The 22,774-nt window shown below is 41.1% G+C and overlaps 1 protein-coding gene across 5 annotated transcripts in view; it reads left to right on the top strand.

The window, feature by feature from the left end:
* USP28 (ubiquitin specific peptidase 28) overlaps window positions 1-22,774 on the top strand; it is a 42,055-nt gene continuing 19,281 nt past the window's right edge. For 3 of the 5 annotated variants that reach the window (XM_074936906.1, XM_074936907.1, XM_074936905.1), the window contains exons 1-12: window positions 1-62; window positions 8,393-8,470; window positions 10,192-10,324; window positions 14,494-14,599; window positions 15,466-15,628; window positions 16,826-16,912; window positions 17,538-17,675; window positions 18,182-18,255; window positions 19,404-19,480; window positions 19,996-20,144; window positions 22,337-22,464; window positions 22,666-22,761. In XM_074936906.1, the coding sequence (XP_074793007.1) occupies window positions 6-62; window positions 8,393-8,470; window positions 10,192-10,324; window positions 14,494-14,599; window positions 15,466-15,628; window positions 16,826-16,912; window positions 17,538-17,675; window positions 18,182-18,255; window positions 19,404-19,480; window positions 19,996-20,144; window positions 22,337-22,464; window positions 22,666-22,761 (1,286 nt within the window). In that variant the 5' untranslated portion in view covers window positions 1-5. Of the gene's footprint in view, window positions 63-8,392; window positions 8,471-10,191; window positions 10,329-14,493; window positions 14,600-15,465; window positions 15,629-16,825; window positions 16,913-17,537; window positions 17,676-18,181; window positions 18,256-19,403; window positions 19,481-19,995; window positions 20,145-20,454; window positions 20,531-22,336; window positions 22,465-22,665; window positions 22,762-22,774 lie in introns of those variants that run through there. The other 2 variants (XM_074936908.1, XM_074936909.1) reach the window with 2 other exon arrangements.

The following is a 22,774-nucleotide window of genomic DNA, read 5'->3' as shown; positions in this document are numbered from 1 at the left end:
CCGGGATGACGGCGGAGCTGCAGGCCGCGGCCGCGGCGGGCGGTGCCGAGAGCCAGGGCACGGTGAGAGCCCGCGGGGTCACCCCGTGTCCCCCGCAGCGCGCGCGCGCTCCCCCCCCCCCCGGGCTGGGGGCTGGGGGGGGTAGCAATGGGCTGCTGCTCACCTGGGGGGCTGATAGGCCTGTTGGGGGGCTGCCCCACGGCCTGGCGGGGAGCCCCGCCCCGGGGAGCGCGCGCCGCCGCCGCCGCTTGCGGGCAGAGATTTGGACGCGAGGCCCTGGGGGGCAGGCCCGGCCCGAGGCTCTGGTCTGGCCCCCCCCGGCGGGCTCTGGTCTGTTTCATACCCGCTGCCCTCCGCCGCCTGGGGCGCGTCCCCCTCCCCGGGGAGGCCGCGGTGACCTCGGGGGTGAGGGCGTCGGGGTGCTGCCCCCCAGGGCTTCCCCTGGGTCGTGGCCCCCCAGGTGTGGCGCTCCGGGGAGATGGGCGTTCCCCTCGCCCGGCGTCTGCCGCCTCACCCACGGACCCGCTGGGTGAGGGGCCCCAAGGGGGAGGGGGTTCGTCCCCTGGCAAAAGCTGCTCCGGCCACAAAAGGTTAACAGGCCCCGCTAAGTCCTTCGTTCAGTCCTGTTATCCCCGTCAAAAGTATTCCAGGCCAAAAAGAGTCGTACCCAGGAAAGGTCAACCGATGCGCTTTACTTTTTCGTCTTTTAAGTTAATAAATTAAAAAGTTACTATAATATTTGGCATGTACACAGTACGCACCCGTTCAGTGCATTTTACAAACTTCTTTGCTTTGCATGCTTACCACAAAATTAGCCGTGTTGTGGTATTTACTTTATTGGCCGTTCATGATGTCATCAATTTATTTTTTGAAGGGCTAGAGATCTCTTTGGAAGACTTGCAGCATCTTTGAGGAATGATGTTGTTTCCTATAATACAGGGATGATTTGCTGTGTATGGACAGATGCGAACATGAGTCATGTTCTGTCATCATTGTGCTGCACTAACATCCATGTATTTGTGGCTTAACATTGTACGTGATTTTAAAACAATTTATGTTAGCTAGCTAGTGTCAAATGGGAAGAATTTTAAGATTTGAGAGATCAAAGATATTAATAAAAAGAAAAGGAGTACTCGTGGCACCTTAGAGACTAACCAATTTATTTGAGTATAAGCTTTCGTGAGCTACAGCTCACTTCATCGGATACATGATGCATTTCTTTTTGCGACTATAGACTAACACAGCTGCTACTCTGAAACCTGATTATTAATAAAGTTTTCTTCAGCTTTTTAATGGAAGTGCCTTAAACCTAAGCATGAATGTTCCTCTCAACTGGTTGGACTGAAATCTTGTGTGATGTCTTCATTTTCTTCCCCACACCTGTGCATCTGAGACGGAATGGACACAGCTTTCAGAACACCTTGACTATGGAGCTTCATGTGTCTGTTGAAGATCTTGCTTGGGAGTGACTGTACCCAAGTCCACCCCAGTATTCACACCCTACGCACTGTTGTAATAATCTTTGTTCACAGTATGCCTTGTAAGGTATCATTTGAAAACTAATAACCTGCTGGTCAGTAATGTCATGGTGAAATATATGTGGCAACATTATATGTAAAGTTATGAACATAAGTTAAAATCACGATTGAAGTGTGTTTACTAGACAAGTTTGGGGAGTGGGTAAACCTGTTTCTCAAAGACAAAGGACAAAGCTGATGCTTCTAGCCAGGTGTCATCAAAGCTGATGGGCAGTCATTTATCAAATGGTCATTCTTTGGCAAGGAAAGGGGGCAGGAACAAACAGATATGCATCTTAGCAAACAACGCTATGGAACCTCTTTCACCACTAGGTTTCTTGATTCCATCCCCACAGCAGGAATGAACTTTATCTAGGGGTAACCCTCAGGAAAATGCTTTTCAAAGGTTGATTGAACTGTAAAGTGAGGGGCAAAAACACCCCAAATTATCTTTCCCTATCCATCTCTTGCCTTTTCACCCAAAAGACAAAAGAAACAACCATTGGACTTTGGGAGCAGATCCTGGCCTGAGAATTTGGTCAGCAATGTTGCTGGAAGCATATGATAAGGGGCTTCACCTTGAACCAAGTTGAACGTGTTAAGTTTAGTACTAGGAAGCATTTTATCTTTTTCTCCTGTAACCATTTTTGACTTTCGTGCTTTATACTTATACTCACTTAAAACCGATCTCCTTGTAGTTAAATAAACTTTATTTTTCTTCTTTAATTAAAACTAATCCAGGGTTGTGAATTGTTTTGGGTAGCTTTATTTAAGGTTGCAGACTGTGGTATATTGATCCCCTTAGAGGGCAACAGACCTAATATACCAGCAGAAGGCTGGACAATGCAGAACACATGTTTTTTGGGGGAAGAAATCCAGGACAGGGGCTGTGTTGGGATCACCCTGCAAGTAGTAGCCAAGACTGCTGGAAGCTGGAGTGTGGCTTGTTGTCTGCTGACAGACTGTTTGGGTCAGAGTTGCTGGACCAAGGCTGAGGCTACACACAGATAGACACTCAGGAGGTGACCTGCATGCTGTTTCTGAGGAGCCCAGGTTGGGAGCTAAAGCAGCAAAGCATTGTGAGGCACCCCATGTTGCAGGGCAGGAGTGACAGCCCCTCACTGGTTTGGATTGCACCCTGAAATGTCATAATGACAGGGTGTTTCCAGCTTCTGTCAGTGGGAGTTTTTCTTTTGCCTTCAGTGGGCTTTGGATCAGGCCTGTGGTGAACAGAGACCCATGCTTGAATCCTTAAGTGGGAGCAGTAAACGTATCCTGGGGGAAGGTAAGTTTAGTGTAAGGTTGCCGGTTGACAGTGCTGAAGACTGAATTATTCTATGGAAGGTGTACGGGACAAGCAGTGACAATGCGAGCTTCCCTCATCTCAGTATGTTTATACTGCCAGTGTGCCTCAACACTGACTTGGAGGGACAGGTCTCAAGTGAAGAAAAGAGTTTGAGCTCCATGCCCATTCATTCCTTGTGCTTTCTGCCAAGGGTGCCATTGGAGGGATCAATTAGTAACAGGGCAGGTGTCTACAAAGAACATCTGCACACTAGGAATCCCACTGAAACCCCCCCCCGCTTGATTCATGCAGGCCATTGAAAAGAACAGCTATGGAAGTATGAATTTCTGACTCCATGAAGGAGGCTAACCCCAGTGAATATTTATCTATCTGGATTCTAAAGTATACCTCTGCTGTTAACAGCATGAGTTGTGTCTTGTTTCATTAGTGACTGAAGTGTTACATTTAAACAAACAGAAACAAAAGAAAACAAACAAACTATCACCAGACATCATTGGAATGGCTTAGAATTTTCTTGGGACTCCACTTTTAAATTTTTTAGGTGGATTAGTACATAGGGATAAAATAATTTGCAAGAAATAACTTTCTGAAAACCTATCTATCACTCTATCTCACTGCCCAACTGGGAAAAATGTTTGGGAATACACTAGGGGAAGTATTTCCAGGGGGAACAAATATTTAATAATTTGCTTCTCAGTCTCACAGAGAAAGGTATAATATGATCCAATGGATGGATAATCCATCCAAAACATGATGCAAGTTGAAGCTAGACAAATTCAGACTGGAAATAAAGTGTACATTTTTAATGGTGAGAGTAATTTACCATTGGAATAATTTACCAAGGGCTGTGGTGGATTCTCCATCACTGACAGTTTTTAAATTAAGATTGGATATTTTTCTAAAAGTTGCTCTAGGAATTATTTTGGGGAAGTTCTCTGGCCTGTGTTATGTAGATGATCATAATGGTCCCTTATGGCCTTGGAAGCTACGAAGTCTGTGGACACCATTTCTGCCTTTAAAATCCCCCAGTAATTCATTTTACCTCTTGCCATTATTAAAACAGCCACCTTTAACTTCTGTGCCATGTACAAAGACATCTTCTGAAGTCTTTCTGAATGTAGGTTGTATTACTTGCCTTTAGAGGCACCAATTAAAACTGTGCTGAAGGATGCCAGTTGTATGTCCATAGACGTGTAACATGAAGAGAACATGAATAGATTCACTTTCAAACTCATTTAAGTTTGAAAGGTCAGGGACTTGCCTAAGGTACATTCATTGGAATTGAGCCCAATCCAAGATGTTCAAGGAACCTATGTTCTTGAGATAATTTGGCTGTTCCTTTGCTCTCCACTTCGCTCCAAAGCCGTCATGTATTTCAAAGCTCTTGTGGGTTCTGCACTGGAGAACTCTGTCGGAACAGGCGATTGATTTTGTTTGTGTTTCTAATTGTGCAGTATTTATGCAGTCCCAATGTCAAAATTGTGCAAGACTGGGAGTCTGCATATGTCCATTAAAGCAATGGCCAACTATTTTCATTCTTCAATCTAGCTAGGTATTGGATTGCAAAAGGTTTTACTGTACAAATACTGCAATTGTTGTTATTGTTCATTTGTAGATTTTTAATCTTCTTGGTATCTATTTTTCAAGCATGATAAATGTGAAGTTAAAATGCAGTGGGTAAAGGTCACCTATTTTATGTGCTGCTTCCATGCAGGCCACTGTGTTGTCCTTCATGTTGACTGCTATTTCTGCAGTCCCTTTCTGGAACCTGTCTATCCTGCCTCTATCCTTTCCTGCTTTAAATCCCATATTACTTCAGGTAGTTTATATTCCATAGTCATTTTAATGTAACAAATCTCGGACTCTCATCACTCCCTTAGTTGACCACACCATCATCTTCCCTTCTGTCAGCCCCTTGTTTATCACCCTATTCTGTTGCATAGTCTTAACATATATTGTAAGTTCTTCTGGGCAGGGGATTCCCTTTCTTGTAATGTGCCAGGCACGTTTGTGGTGCTGCCGTATATTATAATTGTTTCAGTTACTAATGTCCAGTTTCTGAGGTGGCACAACACAAAGACCAGTCAGAACAGAGTGGGGATTTTTAAACCATATAATAAATATGACACTTAAAACATGCCAATGCAGGTGTGTTGGCACTTGCCAATGCTCGTTTGCCATGAATGCAAACCCTCTTAATATGTTGTACAGAGGAAACCTTCAGTTGCTAAACCCTAGTCTTGTGACTAAAATGCTAGTGCAATAAAACGTGTCTTAAATGAGCACTCAGAGGACCAACACAAACTGATTGGCGAGTAGAAAATAGTCTTTAACTAAAGGTTGGATAAAATTGCACCAGAAGCCTTTGGGATACCGCTTACGACAGAGAGTTGCCTGTTGACTCTAGTTGCTTAGTCCCTCTTTTCACAGTAAGACTGTTCCTCCTCGAGTACACAACATGTCTTGTCCTGGTTTGAGTTTAGTTATTGTGCATTTTTTATTAACGTGGGTTAGATGTAGGTAAAAGGTTTATGTTGAGTTTTCCTCCAGACCAAAAAAAAATATGCCCTGCAGCTCAAAGGGGAGTTAAGCAACAGGAATACAACTTGGTGTGGCAGCAAAATTAGCAACATGATATAATGGGTTCGCCTTTGTGAAAGGACTGCAGCTCCGATCCTCAGAATGTTGGCATTTGATCAGCATGAAATTTCCCATTGTACTGCCTGCTCGTCCTAAGAATTTCCTGTTTCTTTTCTCTCAGGATTAGCTTTGGGGGTGAGGAGAGTTTTTATCCAAGAATTAACCGAAGTGTTTATCTTTTGGGTGGGGTAGTAAGTTGGTTTTTACTCAATACTTTCTCAAGAATTTTTTATTTTTAGCTTTTTATATATTGTAGATTATGAAAAGGATAAAGAATGTGAACTCTTCGGGGCAAGCACTGTGGTTCACGCTTTTCTGTAGAGCTCGGTGTAGGTTGATGTTGCTGTTTGTTTTACAGTGTTTCTAAGTGAAATAACAGGAATTGAATGACTGCTGTTTGTACTTTTGATGGATGGTTGGAAACAAAGGTGACTTGCTTAATTCCCATAGGAAAACATGACCCAAATTAGATCTGAATATGTAGAGTTACTGTTAGTCTTATCAGACTATGGGAAGGATCTTACAGTGGAATTGTAGAGCAATAGATTTAGGATCAAAGAATTGTACAAATTGGTGAGATTAAAACTCTGGATAGGACTGAGGGTGGGCTTCTAAAGAGCCTCGTTAACATCAAGTATGTCAGAAGTGATGGTGGGTATTTCTTTCTGGGTGCTGATGTTTTTCCTACACTCGTGATTGCTGCATTGCAAAGCTGTATCTCATGCTCTCTAATTCCAGTTGAAACCAAATGCTAGCGCTAGAAGGTTGCTGAAATGTTTCTTGTGGAGGAAGAATTGTCATGGACTAGAATAATCAAGAGCTCTAACTCTTTATGGACAATTGACCTCTCTAGCTCACTGCTGTCTCTAAAGTTATTCATAGCACTGGGATGCTTAGACAGTAAAGCTGATGACCACTGCTACAAAAGGACAATCCTTTGATTCAGTGTTTATGCCAGAACTGGCAGTTAATACAAAGTAACTAGGTCTGTATGAAGCATTTATTAGGTTTCAGATGTGCAGTGGGTGATTATCATTAGGCTTGGCAGAATTCAGTTTTTATTTTTTTTATCATTTTGATGGTTAATATTGATTATTTTAAAACATTTTTTCATTGTTATCTGTTCAGATTTTCATGTGCAGGAGATTATGGGGCACCAGACAATAATTATTTAATGACAGTAAATATTGAGAGTCAAAAGTTAAAGATTTATAGCCATTAAAAACATATTGTCAACATTGTATGTCAAAATATACAAAGTAAATATCCATAGATCAAACTCTAATAAATTCTCAAGCAGCATTTTTCTTATTCTTTCTATCTGTAAATTTCAATAATTATCTATGGAAATGATTTTTGTCAGTTTATGTGATTGTGATGAAGTTCAAGTTTGACATTTACTGATAAAATATAACCTTTTATCTTACTCCATTGACCACAGATTCTTTGTCCGGTGATCCATATGGACTTTGGAGTTACTTCTGTGCAGTAGATGAATGCTTTTGTCTACCTGTAAGGCTGAAAAGCATCTTTCACCATGCTGTTGTTGGAGCCCTAGGCTTTCAGATCTGACAGACCAAATGCTGACCATTCCTGACAAATATTGTTTGATTCATTCTGAAGCGAATAGGACCACAATGCGATCTGTAGAAAACTGGTGCCATGAACTCCCTCAGGCTATCTTCCACATTTTGCATAAGCTGTAGTGGTCAAGGGCATTCCCATCTGCTTTTCATAATAATTCAGTGCGGAGGTTGGAAAGGCCTGGATTGTTCTGACAAGGATATTGCTCTCTCAATAGAGAGAATCTATCACACCTGTTAGACCAAGTGGAGGTTGGAAAAAAAGATTTCTGGCCACCAAAGCCATCTGCGACTTCTGGTCCCTTGACTGCTCCTTGAGTTTCTCTCAGCCACTCTTTGTCAATTAAATTTGCAGCTATCTCCCACAATAAGAAGAGCATATACTGTCCCCACCATGCTTTTCCACAATCAGCGAGAATCCCCTTCATCTTATCCACTTTGAGCTTCAGCCACCTCATTACCATTCAAGCCCCTGTCTTGGCCAGGCTCTGAAAAAGTAGACATGCTGCACCACCCAGACTCAGTGAAAAAGACCTGTGAAATTGCAGATCACCCCCATATTGACAACTCCACAGCCCGGACTGCCCTGTTATCCCCCATAGCAACCTCAGACACAGTAAATAAGGGAAATGTGGAATAAAGCGCTGAAGAGCCCTGTATAGGGTCACAGATATGAATTTTTTATTTTTCTGATATAATTTACTCCTGATGTTAGAGAGAAAAGAGAGAACTTGAAACCTAAAATAATGTTTTTCATGGTCAAGGGTTGGTTGTAGTCGCTCTATTGAAAAATTTTTGAGATGTAACTCAACCAACAAGCAGCTAGCTAACCAAAAAATTCAGAGCTTCTTGTGGGAAGAGGGGAAGAGGATTCTCCAGGCCCACTGTGCTGTATATCTCTGGCACCTTATTGTAAGTGAGAAGTGACACACACAAATGGCATGTGCAACTAGGCTTAAAATAGCCCTCCATCAAACCCACACAAATTCCCTGGGCTCCTTATATGTCGTAATGCACATGCTGCTTCTCTTTGAGAGGATTGATTTACGTGGAGCACTGATGCCCTGCCCCTCTCCCCCAGTGTAGCTATTGGCATTTTTACCATTTCTTCTCAGATATGCCTTTTAACATTCTCTTTTAAATACAAACAAAAATTAATGTTAGTCTGTAAACCAATTGGAAGAATTCTAACATATTCAGATTGAAGTCTGACAGTGTCATTATCTCAGAGTGTTCCGTCTTGTGTTAGTTAAAATCATAAGTGAGCCCCTGACAAGTACGGCAGAAGCTTGGTGTCTTTCTCATTCACCTCCTTACATGAGCTTTCTTTGTCCTTTGTACCACAGAATTTCCAAATGCTCTTAAACCGCTTGGGAGAAATCACAGGAATTCAGGATCCCTCATTCCTTCATGCAGCCCTGAAGGTTAGTATGGTTTGCGAAGATGCTGTGAATGTCGTCAATGTTCTGTTGAAAGGAAGTCTCTGCTGACTTTGTCTTGTTGTGTGCGCTGGTTCAAGCTTTAACCTGTATGTGAGCTTTCTGTAAATAGCATTTAAACTCCAAATATTTGTTTGGCATTTGTAATATGCAAATATTAGAATACTGCCTTGCTTGAGATGCTCAAAACTGGACTCGACAAAAGTAGTAGATTATGTGCTACAGGGAACAATTCTGTCCACACAGGAGGATGGACCAAGTCACCTATTAAGTTATCCTCTAACTTCTGTTATTTTCAAGACATGAGACCTACATGAGTGGGTGGATACATGAGTGCAGCATATGATGTTATGGCTGAACGGGAGTAACTCTTCTTTGGATTAATAGCCATTCTTCTACATTTTGAATCCAAATACAAGAGGAGCAGTCCCCATATTTTTCCAGTAGTAGGCTTTAAGAGTCTGTTCTGCAACTACAAGAATTATGCTGAGATGCTGGAATCATTTCGGGGGAACACTGAGGTTTGGCTCAAGTGGGCTTTTTCATGTAGGTACTGAAGCATAACAATAAATAAAAGTGTGGGGTAAAATAAGTTTTTTCCTTCAGCTAAACAGTCTTCACAATTCTCCACAGCTGAAACAACCACCACAGACTTATGGTTTGTGCTTTCAGACTTGTGGTCGTTTTGCCCGAACTGGGAACAGAACAACATAAGCTCTAAAGAGAGGCATATGAGAGGTCCTGGGTAGAAGAGGAAACACTTTCCTGGAAAGATCCCTACTGTAAATCATTGTGTGCATTAGAAATTGCAACAGAAAACTGGGAGGGAATGAAGGGTAGTACAGTACTAATATTACCTAGTGTGGGACCATTGGAGACTGTTCTCTTGAGGCCTGTCAGCCAGGAGGTGGCTGTTGATGCTGACTGTGCACAAGGAGACTTTTTTAAAAAAAAAAAAAAAGAAGGAAACTAACAAATAACAAACAAAAAAGTCCCCTTCAATGTTTCTTCAAGTGGGAGTTGTAGTAAAATATTGGATTAAATTCAAGGGAATTAGTTGATTACAGAGTTTTGGGAGGGAAAAAGCATTTTGTTTGTAAATTTTAACATTGCTTTGTTCCCTAAAACTAACTAGGTCTGTCTGCCCATGTCATTTAAAGGTATTCCTCTTGTGATATGGGCTGAATGGTCTGTGTTTAACATGCGGTTCTTGTAGCTCCTTTACTCATCCTTACAATTGTAAAGCAATGCAGAGGGCCCCACTCCTGGCTTCTTGAGGACACAGTGCTCCCACCCATTAATAAGGCTTCCGTTGACTAAAATGCTTAGGCACATGCCTAACTTTAAGCACATGAGTAGTCTCATTTCAGTGGGTTACTCACATGCTTAAAGTTAAGTATGTGCTTAAATACCTTGCTGATATTCGAGCCTGTGAATGCTCTAATCTCTTTTAAGGGAACCAGAGTTGACTGAATGACACTTACGGTGTAGAATGAACCCTAAGTGTTTATCATCTGACAAATTTCAGCCTTAAAATTTTAACTCCTTTCAGGCAGTCAGCTTTTTCTCATGGCTGGAGAAAGCTGACTTGGTGCCAGTGTGTTCTGTTTCATGTGCATGGTGTTGATTTTCATTCAGATGTGTATAAAAGAATCTGGAATAATGGGTGCTTGGCTATTTCCCCCTCTCCCCCTTTCTCCTCTCAGGCCGCAAATGGTGACCTAACAGAAGCAGTCAACTTCCTCACTGAGGAGCGTGTTAAAGAGCCAGGCCAGGAAGCAGTCGCTGCGGAACCATCTGACTGTGAAGGGAGTGCTGTGGGCAAAGAGCGCCCCACCAGTAGGTGACAGGTTTCAGACTGATAGCCGTGTTAGTCTGTATCAGCAAAAAGAAAAGGAGTACTTGTGGCACCTTAGAGACTAACAAATTTATTTAGGCATAAGCTTTCATGGGCTAAAACCGTCCTTCATCAAATGCTTATGCCCAGATAAATTTATTAGTTTCTCAGGTGCCACAAGTACTCCTCATTTTTTTCCCACCAGTAAGTGGTTCATTCTTATCAGGAATATTGTGTGCATTCCTGGTCACTCTTTCTCAGAAAGTGAGATGGATTTATCACTGATAAGAAATTGCTGGGGGTGAAATTGACTCTGCTGGGCTACCAAAAGGCTTGTGCCCTATATAAGCCACACTTCAGCTCTTTTCACCAAGGTGATGAACTGTCACTTTGAATTCCTATAGCGAGGCAACAGGGAACAACTGAGTCCACTTTAGAACTCCACCTTTTTGTTTCACCCTTTCTGTTGCATAGGGCAGGTATAGCTCCGGCGGAGGGTGTCCTTGCTAGTTGAACCAATGTCAGTCAAGTGAAGTGGTTAAAGAATGTGTAGGTTTAACAGGATTTGAAGTTGCTGAAAATTGGTTCAGTTTTATGGACCTCTTTGTTAGTGTTTATTTGTCTTGCACAAACATGTGCTAGGCTCTTAGATTTTTTTTTTCTTTGTGCCCTCATTGCTTTACAGCATACTCTTTCACATAAAATATGAATGGTATGGCACAGTCGTGTAATTCTAGCACTAACAAATTGCTTAGTAATTGTCAGCCCTACCTTCACTCTACCTGATTTTTTTTAAACTGATTCTCATTTTTAAGATTATTTTCTTGTTTATTTCCAGGTGGATGCTATTTCTCATTAAGAGTGCTCTCTTGTGTGTTCAGTTGGGTTTTAATTCTGTGGCTCTCTTGTACTTCAGGCTCCTGGGATCAGGCTCTGAATGTCCAGTGTTTCTGAGAGCACTTCCACTTGGCTGACATTTTTTCCCAGGTCAAGTAAACACCTCTTAAGTGATTGGCAAAACGCCCTATCTTCCATGCCCATGAGTTGCATGGTAGAACTAACAAACAGTGGTTGCTGATAACATACGGATAAGAAGGAAACAAAATAATTACCAAGTAAGGTCCTGCCACCCAACTGGAAAACTAGAACATTGTGGTCAACACATAAAATACAGACGGCCTTATTGTACAGCATTACAGCAGTTTAGTGGCTGAAGGGCTTTGGCCAGGACTGGGTCTAAGAAGCTCTCATTGGGGAGGGCCTTGTAACTCAGGTAGCCAAAAGGAGCTTAATGTTTTCCATCCATTTCTAGTATCCTACAAGTAAGGAATAACTATAACTAAAGATTGGAATATAGGGCCATAAGCAGTGCTCAGCATGCCAGTTGTCCAACTGAAATTATTTTCATTTTTAAAATCAGTTGTCTGCTAAGAACTAACAGCTCTTCCTGGAGGCTTGTGGCCTTCTCTGATCGCTCCCCCTGCTTTGGTAGCCTTTTGTGGCCTTAAGGCAGTCATACACCATAGCATAGAGAACTGAGAATAGTTGTTAAGATGTGTACTTCTTTCTACAGATACCTGTTAGCAGCCTGGGGAAACCAAACTCCTCCATTTAGTGTTTTCTTGAGCATTTAAACTAGTCTTCAAGCACTTTCTCTGAAGCTTGTGTTCTACTCTTTGATCGTTCTTGCCCACTGAACAACCAGCTGCTTTTATCACAAGAACTTCCTCGCTATCCAGTTTCTCTTTCAGCTGGAGAAGTAGTTCTTCATTCACTCACACATTTACCATTTTTGAGCTTACTCCAGCCTCTAGGGCCCCAAGAACCAGCAGGATAGTAGTCCTAAGTACCTGCGAGTGTGTCTGTACTATAAAATTATACTGATGTTAGAGCAACAGTGAGATACGCAGCCACTAAGGGTAACATTTTCAAAAGCACCTGAGTGTCTTAAGTGTCTCGGGACCACTGCAAGTCAATAGGGTTTAGCTGATTTTGAAAATTTTACCTGGAGCAACTGGTGGAGACAGGCTTTGATGGCATAAGGTAAATAGCCTGTGCCCCATCTGCATTATAGATTACACAATTGCTACCACAAGCACAGCTGTGTTGTTGATGTTAATTGCTGTAAAATCACTGCTGATTTTTCCTTAGAAGGTAGCTTACTGCACCCTTTTCCTGGAAACAGATAAATGCCAAGAGCTGCTTTTTGCCAGAAGCATGGTTGGAAAGATAGTATCTGGCGGGGGCACGGAGCCATGCTTCACATATCTAAAGATCAAATAAGTATTTTTAACTTCTGGGAGGGGCTTACTTTACCACATTTCAACAGGTTCTCGCTGCTCAGCAGCTAAATCTGTTTTGTGTTACTGCACAGCTGAGTAATGCTACTGACAGCTAGAGTACCAAGACAATAGGCCAGATGACCTTCTCCCAGACAGATTACTGTGAACTAGGAGTTTGAATAACTGGAAATTGTTTTTAAAAGCAATTACATGCTTTAAAAACAAAACAAAACCCCAAGTATAAATATAAGCAAACATTTAAGGAAACATATATATAAATCTAAACTTACAAGTAACTGGAAAGAATTTCCTTTAATCATGTAAAAGACAAATATGCTGCACAAACAATGCGTTCCCTAATTGAGCTGCCTGTTATGCACTGAACAGGTTTATAAAATAAGAAGCACCATACTCAGGAGTCGCTGGGGGGGCCAGTCAATTACATTTTATTCTGCTGTTTAAGGCCCATCTGTTTCAAAATGGCTGCTTTCTTCACTCTCTTATTCCCAAATAGGTGGCAAACCAAGTGATCTTGTAATTGGCTGAGCATTCGCAAGACTCAATATGGGACCAGTGGTACACAATGTCTGACTTGAATTTGATTCCAAGTCTTTGCACAAAATGTTAACAAACTAAACCCCTTTATTTCTTAAAGCCATTTCAGTAACTAACACTGGGGGATTGGTAATTAATGAAGAGGACTGGTCGCTAATACAGAACAATCTGGATTGCTTGCTAAACTGAGTGGAAGCCAACAATATGTATTTTGATAAAGCCAAATGTAAATGTATATATCTTGGAACAAAGACGTTAGGCCATACGCACAGAATGGGGGGGTTTCCTGGGAAGCAGTGAGTCTGAAAAAGAGTTGGGGGTTGTGGTGGATAATCAGCTGCACATGAACTTCCAATGTGAAGCTGTGGCCAATAGGGCTAAAGCAATCCTTGGCTGCATAAACGGGAATTTTGAGTTGGAGTCAAGAGGTTATTTTACCTCTGTATTTTGCACTGGTGAGACCGCTTTTGGATAACTGTGTCTAGTTTTGGTGCCCATAGTTAAGAAAGGATGTTGATAAATTGGAGAGGGTTCAGAGAAGAACCACAAGAATGATTAAAGGTTAGATAAAACACTTTGGAGGTATAGACTCAAGCAGTTCAATCTGTTTATCTTAACAAGAAAAGGTTAAGGGGTGATTACAGTCTAAAAGTACCTACACGGGGAACAAATATTTAATAACGGGTTCTTCAGTCTATCTTAGAAAAGTATAACATTATTCAATGGCTGGAAGTTGAAGCTAGATAAATTCAGACAAGAAATAAGACACAAATTTTTACTAGTGAGGGTCATTAGCCGTTGGAACTATTACCAAGGATTGTGGTGGATTCTCCATCACTGACCATTTTTAAATCAAGATTGAATATTTTCTAAAATATATGATTTAGGATTTATTTGGGGGCGGAAGTCCTCTGGCTTACAAGAGGTCTGACTAGATGACCGCAATGGTCCCTTTTGGCCTTGGAATCTGTGACTCTATGGTACTAAGAACTTTAATTAAGGCCCATTCACTTTCCTTTTGTTAGACCAATCCAGACTGCTGCTTATCCACTTCCCATGTCCTAATCAAGGTGTAAGGAAATCCTGGTCTTTCAGAAGCACCGTGGAGTGCACACCTTTTTCCCAGCTCGCTGCTAGATTGTAGAGTATTTATTTTTTAAACTAAAGGGAGATGGAGTTAATTTAATTTTTCAGCAGAAAGTTGTGACGTTTCTGCTGTTTGATTTAATTGCATTGATGAAGCAAATTGTGTTAACACTGTTTGGTCCTTGGCCTTTTTTTTAAATGTTTCACTGCTTCTAGTGTAAAACTGATAACTCCACTTCAATTTCCAGATGTGATTGATCTAACTCCTGATAACAAAGATGACCTCCAGGCAGTCATTGCTCTCAGCTTACTGGAGTCTCTGGAAGTTCAAGCAGTAGAAAGAGATGCGAACAGGTCAATGAATGTGGATGTTGCTTTTTGTTCTTTGCTTCTACCTGGACCCTGGGGCTTTATGCAGAGTGCGTTCTTATCAACTGTAAAACAAATGTTATTCATTCAACTTAAGAGGGCTTAGTGATGTTGGAAGGTGCTTCGACTATCACCCTGTGGGGACTGTCGCCAAGGTACTTTGTATCTGACTTGGAGAGACTGGCAGTACCGCACTACCATGCTGAAGGCTAGTTATCCTCATGGCCAATCCTGTCCCTGCCACCTCTACCGATGTGACCAACGTAGAGGCTTTTGTGGGTCCTATCCATTAAGAACTGTACTGAGGCCTCCTGCCTTAATTTCTAGGCACTAGGTTACTAAACAGCCATTCACTTTGTCCCTTTTTAACTGGGTTGCGTTTGTTGAGTTTATCTCCATTAACTAATAAACAGAATATGCTCTGTCTACAAATCTGACATGTAGGTCTATGAAAAAAAAGTTTGTAGTACTGTTACCAGTTCCACCCTCCAGGCCCTATTTGATTCACCCACCTACCTCTCACATTTAAGAATGGAAGCTCTGTGAGGCAGGTGGGATGGCTATGAGTATCTGTCAGCACAATGGGACCTTGACCTGTAATATAGATAGATAGATGATAACATAATAGTCCTAGAGGTGACAGGCACTGTATGCCAGTCTGTGAGCCAGCTCCATGTATGTCTCCTGTTTGGGACTGCAGTAGTGTCCAATTCCTTTTGTCTTGTTCTGTTGTGGTTACTTGACTAGCCAAGCTTACATACCAAAATGAGTTTCTGTCCCTTTTAAAAGGCTGTCAAGACTCTGGGGATGCTTTCTTACAATGTGACGTTTGCATACTTGTCCTCTGACAGGCCCCACAAAGCAAATGCTGCTGAAAACAAAAATCGCTCCAAAAGGAAACGGTGTGAAGTCTGGGGAGAGAATCCCAAGCAGAATGACTGGAGGAGAGTGAATGACTGGCCTGTTGGCATGAAGAACATTGGAAATACATGCTGGTTTAGCGCAGTCATTCAGGTAATGCAGTGGTAACAGTAATACTTTACCCTTTTGTAATGCCTGCCATTTTGGGATCAAAACGTGCCTTTCTTGCAATTAAATAAGCTTTGCGGCACCTCCACGATGGAAGTAATGTCCTCTTTTTGCAGGTGGGCAAATGTTGGCACAGAGAAGTTAGTTGACTTTTCCAAGGTCACAGTGAGCCAGCTAGCTAGTCTGTATTTCTCCATATTCCTATCAGCAACTTCACATTAATAGAAAAAGAAAAACTGGGTGTCTTCACCCTGGGATGCAGTTTTTTGGGAGACTTCAATTGCATAACTAAGATTTGAGAGCAGATTGTGCAGGCCCGCCAGGTTTCTGCTTCACATTTTAAACAAAAATGATATAAAGTGTGATTTTCTTTGTGTGGCAGAATATTTTACTCTGATCTTGTTCAAAAACAGCAGCCAAGTAGTCAGGGCAAAAATGAGATAAATGAGAAAAAAAGGCTATGTAAATATATCTATGTATTTATTATTATTCACAAATGTGTGTCCTGTGTCATGGTGCAATGGTAAAATACTTCTTGAATGACAGAAGCCAGACTGGTAAAGTGATGATAATGTAATTTTACTGGAGTGAACGCTGGCTCCACAGCATATGGTGTATCAAATTCCAGTTAATGGAGTACAGTGGCTTAGATGCCTGAAATAATAAGAAACTAGTCTGGGTGCATTATTAGTGATTATTATTAGTGATTAGTAAAATGAGAAGAGACAGCAGAAAGAAGAACCAAACACACTTAATTCTTTGGGCTCTTTTTACATCAGCAGATAAGTGTCGGGGGTGGGTTTTTTTCTGTTTTTGGGGCGAAGTGGGGAACAGTTACCGAAATGCTTCTCTGGGGGTATGATTGATTCCCCTGCCCTATCATTCCAATTTCCAATGTGAAATGGAAGAACTCTCCTCACTCTTTCCCAAAAGGTTTCTCTTAATTTACTTGAAAAATTTAGTTGGGATGGAGGGAGGGAATTGAGTCTTGGGGAAGTGGAAGGGCAGAGCTGTTAAAGGTTTTATTTCTTAAGGAGAAAGTCATTGAAGAATTTGGGGGTGGGTAAGAAAAACATACAGTCTGCAAAGAATGACATGGACTTGGGAAATGAAGATGAGACCCAAGACCAGACTTGAGTTGACCAGCCCGGACAGTCTCTTTTAACCATTTTTTCCTTTCAGTCTCTCTTCCAGCTGCCGGAATTTCGCAGGCTGGTCCTTAGTTATTCTCTCCCGCAGCGCATGCTTGAGAATTGTCGAAGTCGCAGTGTAAGTTCTCCTGGAAATGCCTGTCTCTTCCAGGGGATTCTGGCAGTTTGTATTGGTGACTCTGTAAAAACTGACCTGCTGCTTGTGGACAAGGGTGGGAAATTGCTCTTGAGGACAATGCGTTATTACAGAAATGGTTGAAAGTTTCTCATAAATTTTTCTCAAAAACTAGGAACTGCAGAGAGAGTGGAAAATCTGTGCCTTGTTAATCTGTTTTGGTGACTCCAGAAATTCAGGACTTGTTTCCTCTCAGTCTCCCCCCTACCTCTCCTTAATACCCCAAGTCTCTAGCTCAAGTCTGAACTTCAGAATATTAGAGTACAGCTTGGCCTTCTTATTCTAGATGCCATATTACTTCTGGCACCTCTCCTGATCCCAGATTTCCCACTTTGAGGAACCATTGCAAATTCTTCAGTTCTCCCATGTGCTTAATTCACGATCAAATTTGATTTCAAGAAAGATCCTTGCATCATGGGGAAGGAGATATGGGTTTCTAACACAAGTTGGTCTCTTCTGAGACTGTCCATTGTATTAACATCCTTTGTGCTGGCCCTGTAATTTACCTCTTCATATATGTGTCCTACTTTTATTGAGCAGTAGACTATTGTGCTCTCTTCTTTTCTAGGAAAAGAGAAATATTGCATTCATGCAGGAACTTCAGTGTCTCTTTGCTTTAATGTTGGGGACACATCGTAAATTTGTAGACCCCACTGCATCACTGGAACTTTTAAAAGGCGCATTTAAATCAGCTGACGAACAGCAGGTAAAATGGATACAATGCCTCTTGGCTTTTCCCAGAACAGCCCTAGCAAAGATGTAAACAGTCATATTTCACTTAATGCTACTATAATTCCAAACACTTGCCTGTCTGTGTTTCACCTGACAAGTGTGTGTAAAACTCTCTCTTAAAGATACATGACAGTGAAAGGTACATGCCTACCAAAAAGACGGTTAAATAGCCAGTGTGAAATTTGTCCCTTCACTGCTATCAGAGTTGCTGTTGGGGATCACCAGATTTGGAACCTGACTTCTTCTCCATGTCCCCAGCGTAGTTTCCTCTGACTTAGTACAGTGCAGGACAAAGTGTTCATCTTTGATCTAGAATAGTAGTAATAACACATAGCTCGTATAGGTCATTCACATGGTTAGAGATACCACAATAGTTTTGTGAGTATATTTGAAAAAGTGTGAGATTTTAATAAATCCTGCTTATATCAAAGCATTTTCTTGGTAGAATCTTTCACTGTCCAATTTCTGTCTCTCTTTTAGCAAGATGTGAGCGAAGTCACACACAAGCTTCTGGATTGGCTAGAGGATGCATTCCAGCTTTCTGTGAATGTAAAGTGAGTTTTTATGTTTTGGGTTGTTTTTACTTAATGTCCAGAAAAATAGATTTTTAATGAGACTGTTTGGCTAATAGATGCTAGAGTTTAAATTAATATTTTAGGCAAATGAAGAAACCATTTCTTCACTGCACCAGTCAGGATAATCCCTTTTCAATAATATTCAGCCTTCTATGTTTGCATCAGCACTTCTTCCCTAGATAGGTGCTTTTATTCAGTGCCATTGTGACCTGCAGAGTACATAAGCTTTTATGGAACTCTTCAACATGGATTGTCCACCAGGTAATAAACTCCATATTGTATTTTTTAGAGTCGTTACAGCCAATGGGGTAAATTCATATTGAATAGTGCATTAATCTGTAGTGTGATAGTTACAATTATAATAAAAAGTCTTGACATGTACAGGGTCACGCTGTATGAAAATCAGCTGCTTTTTACACTTAAATAACTGTTGATGATTTTTTTAAGTGCAGAAGAGTAATTTTTTTGTCCTTAAGGATAAAGGGGCATGTTAAAAAAGTATAACTGGAGTTCTGAGTGCAATCTTATCCAGAACGAGCAAGTATGGGTTAGAATAGAAGTCAAGTATCCAGAACTCCTGGGTTGCAGTCTTGTTTCTGCCACTGGCTTACTCTGTAACCTGATCTAGGCAAGTCACTCCCACCTCTGTGTTACCTATCTACATAAAAGGGATGATGATATTTACAAAAGCATCTCGGGATCCTTCTAACGGCACTTTCAAAATATAGAGTATAATTATCAGTATTAGTACAAACTAATGGCTTTCTCGTCTTTTGGTTTGTTTTTAGGCACAAAGCCCAAGGCTGAGGTTTAGATGTTAAATTTAAGTCCATTTTAATACCTTGTGGCCTTAAAAAAAAAGGGGGGGGGAGGGGGGAAGGGCAGCATATGTAATACTTACCTATTAATTGAGGATTTAAACACACACACAGCCTATTCCCTCATAGCTTGGGTTTTGAGCCATTTTTGCTACTTTTTCCTCTAGTTATATTAATGTTGGTTATATTTTGTTGATGCCATCAAAATAAAAATTCTAATATATGTGTATTCTTGTAAAGGCAAGTGTAACTCACCCATATGCTCCCTTTCTGTCTAACAAAATGCATACAATCTCCTTTTGAAAACAGCAGCCCTCAAGACAAATCAGAGAACCCAATGGTGCAACTCTTCTATGGGACTTTCTTGACGGAAGGGGTCCATGAGGGTAAGTTAGAGATTTTTTGTTTTATGTTTAATTCTTTTTTTGAGTGGTTTGATTGTTGCTGTAATGTAGATCTATGATATGATTTGTGACATTGTGTGTTATTGCAGTTTCTTGGTAAGATTGTCTGTCTGGTCCTTCGCTATTACAATAGGCGTATAGATAAGAGTATCTTTATATAGTTGTCCTAGTGCTGGCGAATATAATGTAAAGTCTGTTCTCCAAAGGGTAATATCCTCTATTAAATGCTTACCGTCATGAACATAGATTTGTAAAGGGTCTCACCTCTAGAGAAGATGAGCCGTAGGGGCCTAATTTCTCTACTGTGATGACATGTGTAACTTGCCTGCCCGATGAAAGATCTTGCATGATTTGTTGCAAGATTTCGTGGAGCGTTACAAGCTGTTGTTTTGGTAGGAAACATATAGTTGTATATGATAAAATAAGTTAGAGAAGAGAGAGTGTTTTCTGGTGGTGTTTTAAGGTGGTTTATATTTTTTTCCTTCTCCTTTATTCAGGCAAGACCTTTTCCAAGATAGAGACCTTTGGCCAGTATCCCCTTCAGGTAAACGGTTATCGGAACTTGAACGAATGTTTGGAAGGGGCCATGGTAGAAGGGGAGATTGAGCCACTACCTTCTGATCTATCAGTGAAGTATGGACAAGAGGTTGGTTGCATGTATTGTTTGCTCTTCTTGAAAGGATGCAGTCCATGTAGTGCAGGGAGGTCCTATTGTGTCCTGGTAACTTAAAATGGTGACTGTAAACATTCCCTCTTCACCAAATGTAAAACGTTTCATGGTCAGTCTGTTAAATGTACATTACTGTTAAATGTGAGTTGATAGCTAAGCCACCAAGCCCTAGTTTATTTGTAAAGATGTTGTTGTCCAATGTAACTTACTCCAGGAGTTTACCCTTTTAAAAAGGCGCCTGCTTCTGATGTGTAAGTGTGATAAAGTCTCTCTCTTTCTATTGAAGCCTACCTGTACCTGAGTAGGGGAGAACCACTGCCTCCATATTTTCGGAGGGTAAAAGTACAGTGCTTAACTCTATGGTATGCCATTTGGAATTTGTATTTTTTTTCTCCCTGTTATAGTGTGCATTTTTCTCTCTCATTGTAACGCTTAACCTTCTGCCTGTGCTGATTATTTTTTCCTTTTTTTAATTACTCAAATCATGAGCGGATCATAAGCTGCTTAACTTTGTGACAAATTAAAAAGTTAAGATACACACATTGCATTCAGCCTCACTTTATAGATAAAAGCAATGGGAAAGTTAGACTACAGAGAAGGTCAACTAAAATGATGGAAGGATTCATGTGATGTGAAGGCAGACTGAGGGAAATTAGCTTGTAGGCCATGTTAAAAAGGTGCTGGAAGATAATGCTAAAGAGATGTTTGCAAGGGTTGGTGGTAACAGGGGGAGGGGAAAAGAAGTTTCACTCATTAGATGAATGCCTGAAAGATGAGTTGCAGTGACTTGAATTAAAAAAGGAAAAAGAGGTTTGACTTCAGGGTGAGCTTGTTTTAAGGCCCATCTAACTTTGGAATGAACTGCCTGATTTTGGTGATTGCTGCTCTTGTGTTAGTGCCACATGGACACAGTTGAAGCAGACTTCTGGTAGGATTGGTGTAGTGCAAAATCTTGAGCAGTGTGAGCAAGATGGAGTTAAACAGGTGATGGGAGAGGTCCATGGCGCTTAGTTCCTTTAAATGGTTAACTGAAAAATAGGGGAAAGTGTCTCAAACCAGGACATGCGTCAAAGACTGTCACTTTTATTTTTAAGAGATGTGATTGGAAAATCTGTGCTCATTAATTTAACTTCTCAGGATATCCTGACTAGTGGACTGCATGATAGGGGACGTGGAAAATAAAGTGCATTTTATCTTTTGAGACCTTAGGTGAGTGTTTTGAAGCCTGATATGCAGCAGGATTAACTGGAAATCTGTTTCTTTACCTCGATAGCAGGTTTATAAACATTTCCCTTCTGTTGTTGTTTATGAGGATGTTTGGTTGACTTTTCTCAAAAGGGTCATGATAAATGGCAGCTTCCCTCTGTATACATTAATATTGGCCGTCACTGTCAATATTATTGGTGCATTTTGATTCCGCAGATGAACCGTTGTGTTCTGGCTTTCTGATATGGATCTTTCAGAGCAGTACTATCTTAGAGTACTATCAGGAGCCCAAAATGGGGAGGGTACTGTCTGTCTGGCACTGCGTAAGAATGTGTGAAATATTCTTCTGGCAATGGATGTTAGAAATATTCTTGAAAGCTGGAAGCCGGGGAAAGTATAAATGCAACTACGAATAACCTTTTCAGTGTGGCACTTATTGCACACTCCAAATACTGAGAAGTTGGGTCTGTTGTCTGTGCCTTTTAAGCTAAACAGTTTCTGAATAGACCGAGAGTTGCTGATTAGCTGAGTGCACAGAGATTGGTTAAGGGCTGCTATTTGTTGATGTTCATTGTGTGCCAGCAGCATTGTGAAGTAACTCTCCCTCTCTGAGGCCTTGGGCCTACATACATTGTTTCAGTGTAGCATTTGCCAACTTATTCTAAATTCGCTCCTTGACTAGATGGTAGTCTATCAATCTGAGTGCCCTGGGCATCAAATATTGACTTTCTGGATATTATTTAACTATGTTTTGTATGGTGAAGGTCTAAAATGGAAGTGAAAGTCTTATATTTTGTAAAATTAGGTTTTCTAAATAGCAACTCATATTGATTTAGTACATGCTTTGTATGTATAAGGGAAAAAAATTATTTGGGGGCAGAATAACTTGTCGATATAAAATGTGTCATTCAGCAATCCTCTCAAAACCTGTGCCCTGGTTGGGGCATTTCTGTTTGTTACAGCGTTGGTTTACAAAGCTCCCTCCCGTGTTAACCTTTGAACTCTCCCGGTTCGAGTTCAATCAGTCACTAGGGCAGCCAGAGAAGATTCACAACAAACTAGAATTTCCCCAGATTATTTATATGGACAGGTGAGATTTTACAAGACTGTTGTATTTCAAAACTGATTCCTCACACTTTGCTCTGTTTTATTCTAACTAGAGAAATAGAGGCGTGGGTGGGTCTGTGAGCAGGGAAATGTTAAAATGTATGCATATGAGAGACAGTGCAGAGCTTAGAGGTATACAAATCTCACTCAGTCACTTTTTTGGGGGGGGGCGGTATTTGTTTAGGTATTTGTACAGCAATAAAGAGATTATTCAAAGGAAGAGAGAGGAGACCAGGAAGTTGAGGAAGCAAATAGCAATTCTGCAGCAGAAATTGGAAAGGTAAGCATCCAAC

This window comes from Natator depressus, chromosome 22 (assembly GCF_965152275.1).
Source record: "Natator depressus isolate rNatDep1 chromosome 22, rNatDep2.hap1, whole genome shotgun sequence".
Classification (NCBI taxonomy): domain Eukaryota; kingdom Metazoa; phylum Chordata; order Testudines; family Cheloniidae; genus Natator; species Natator depressus.
This window is presented reverse-complemented; position numbering and strand designations above follow the sequence as displayed.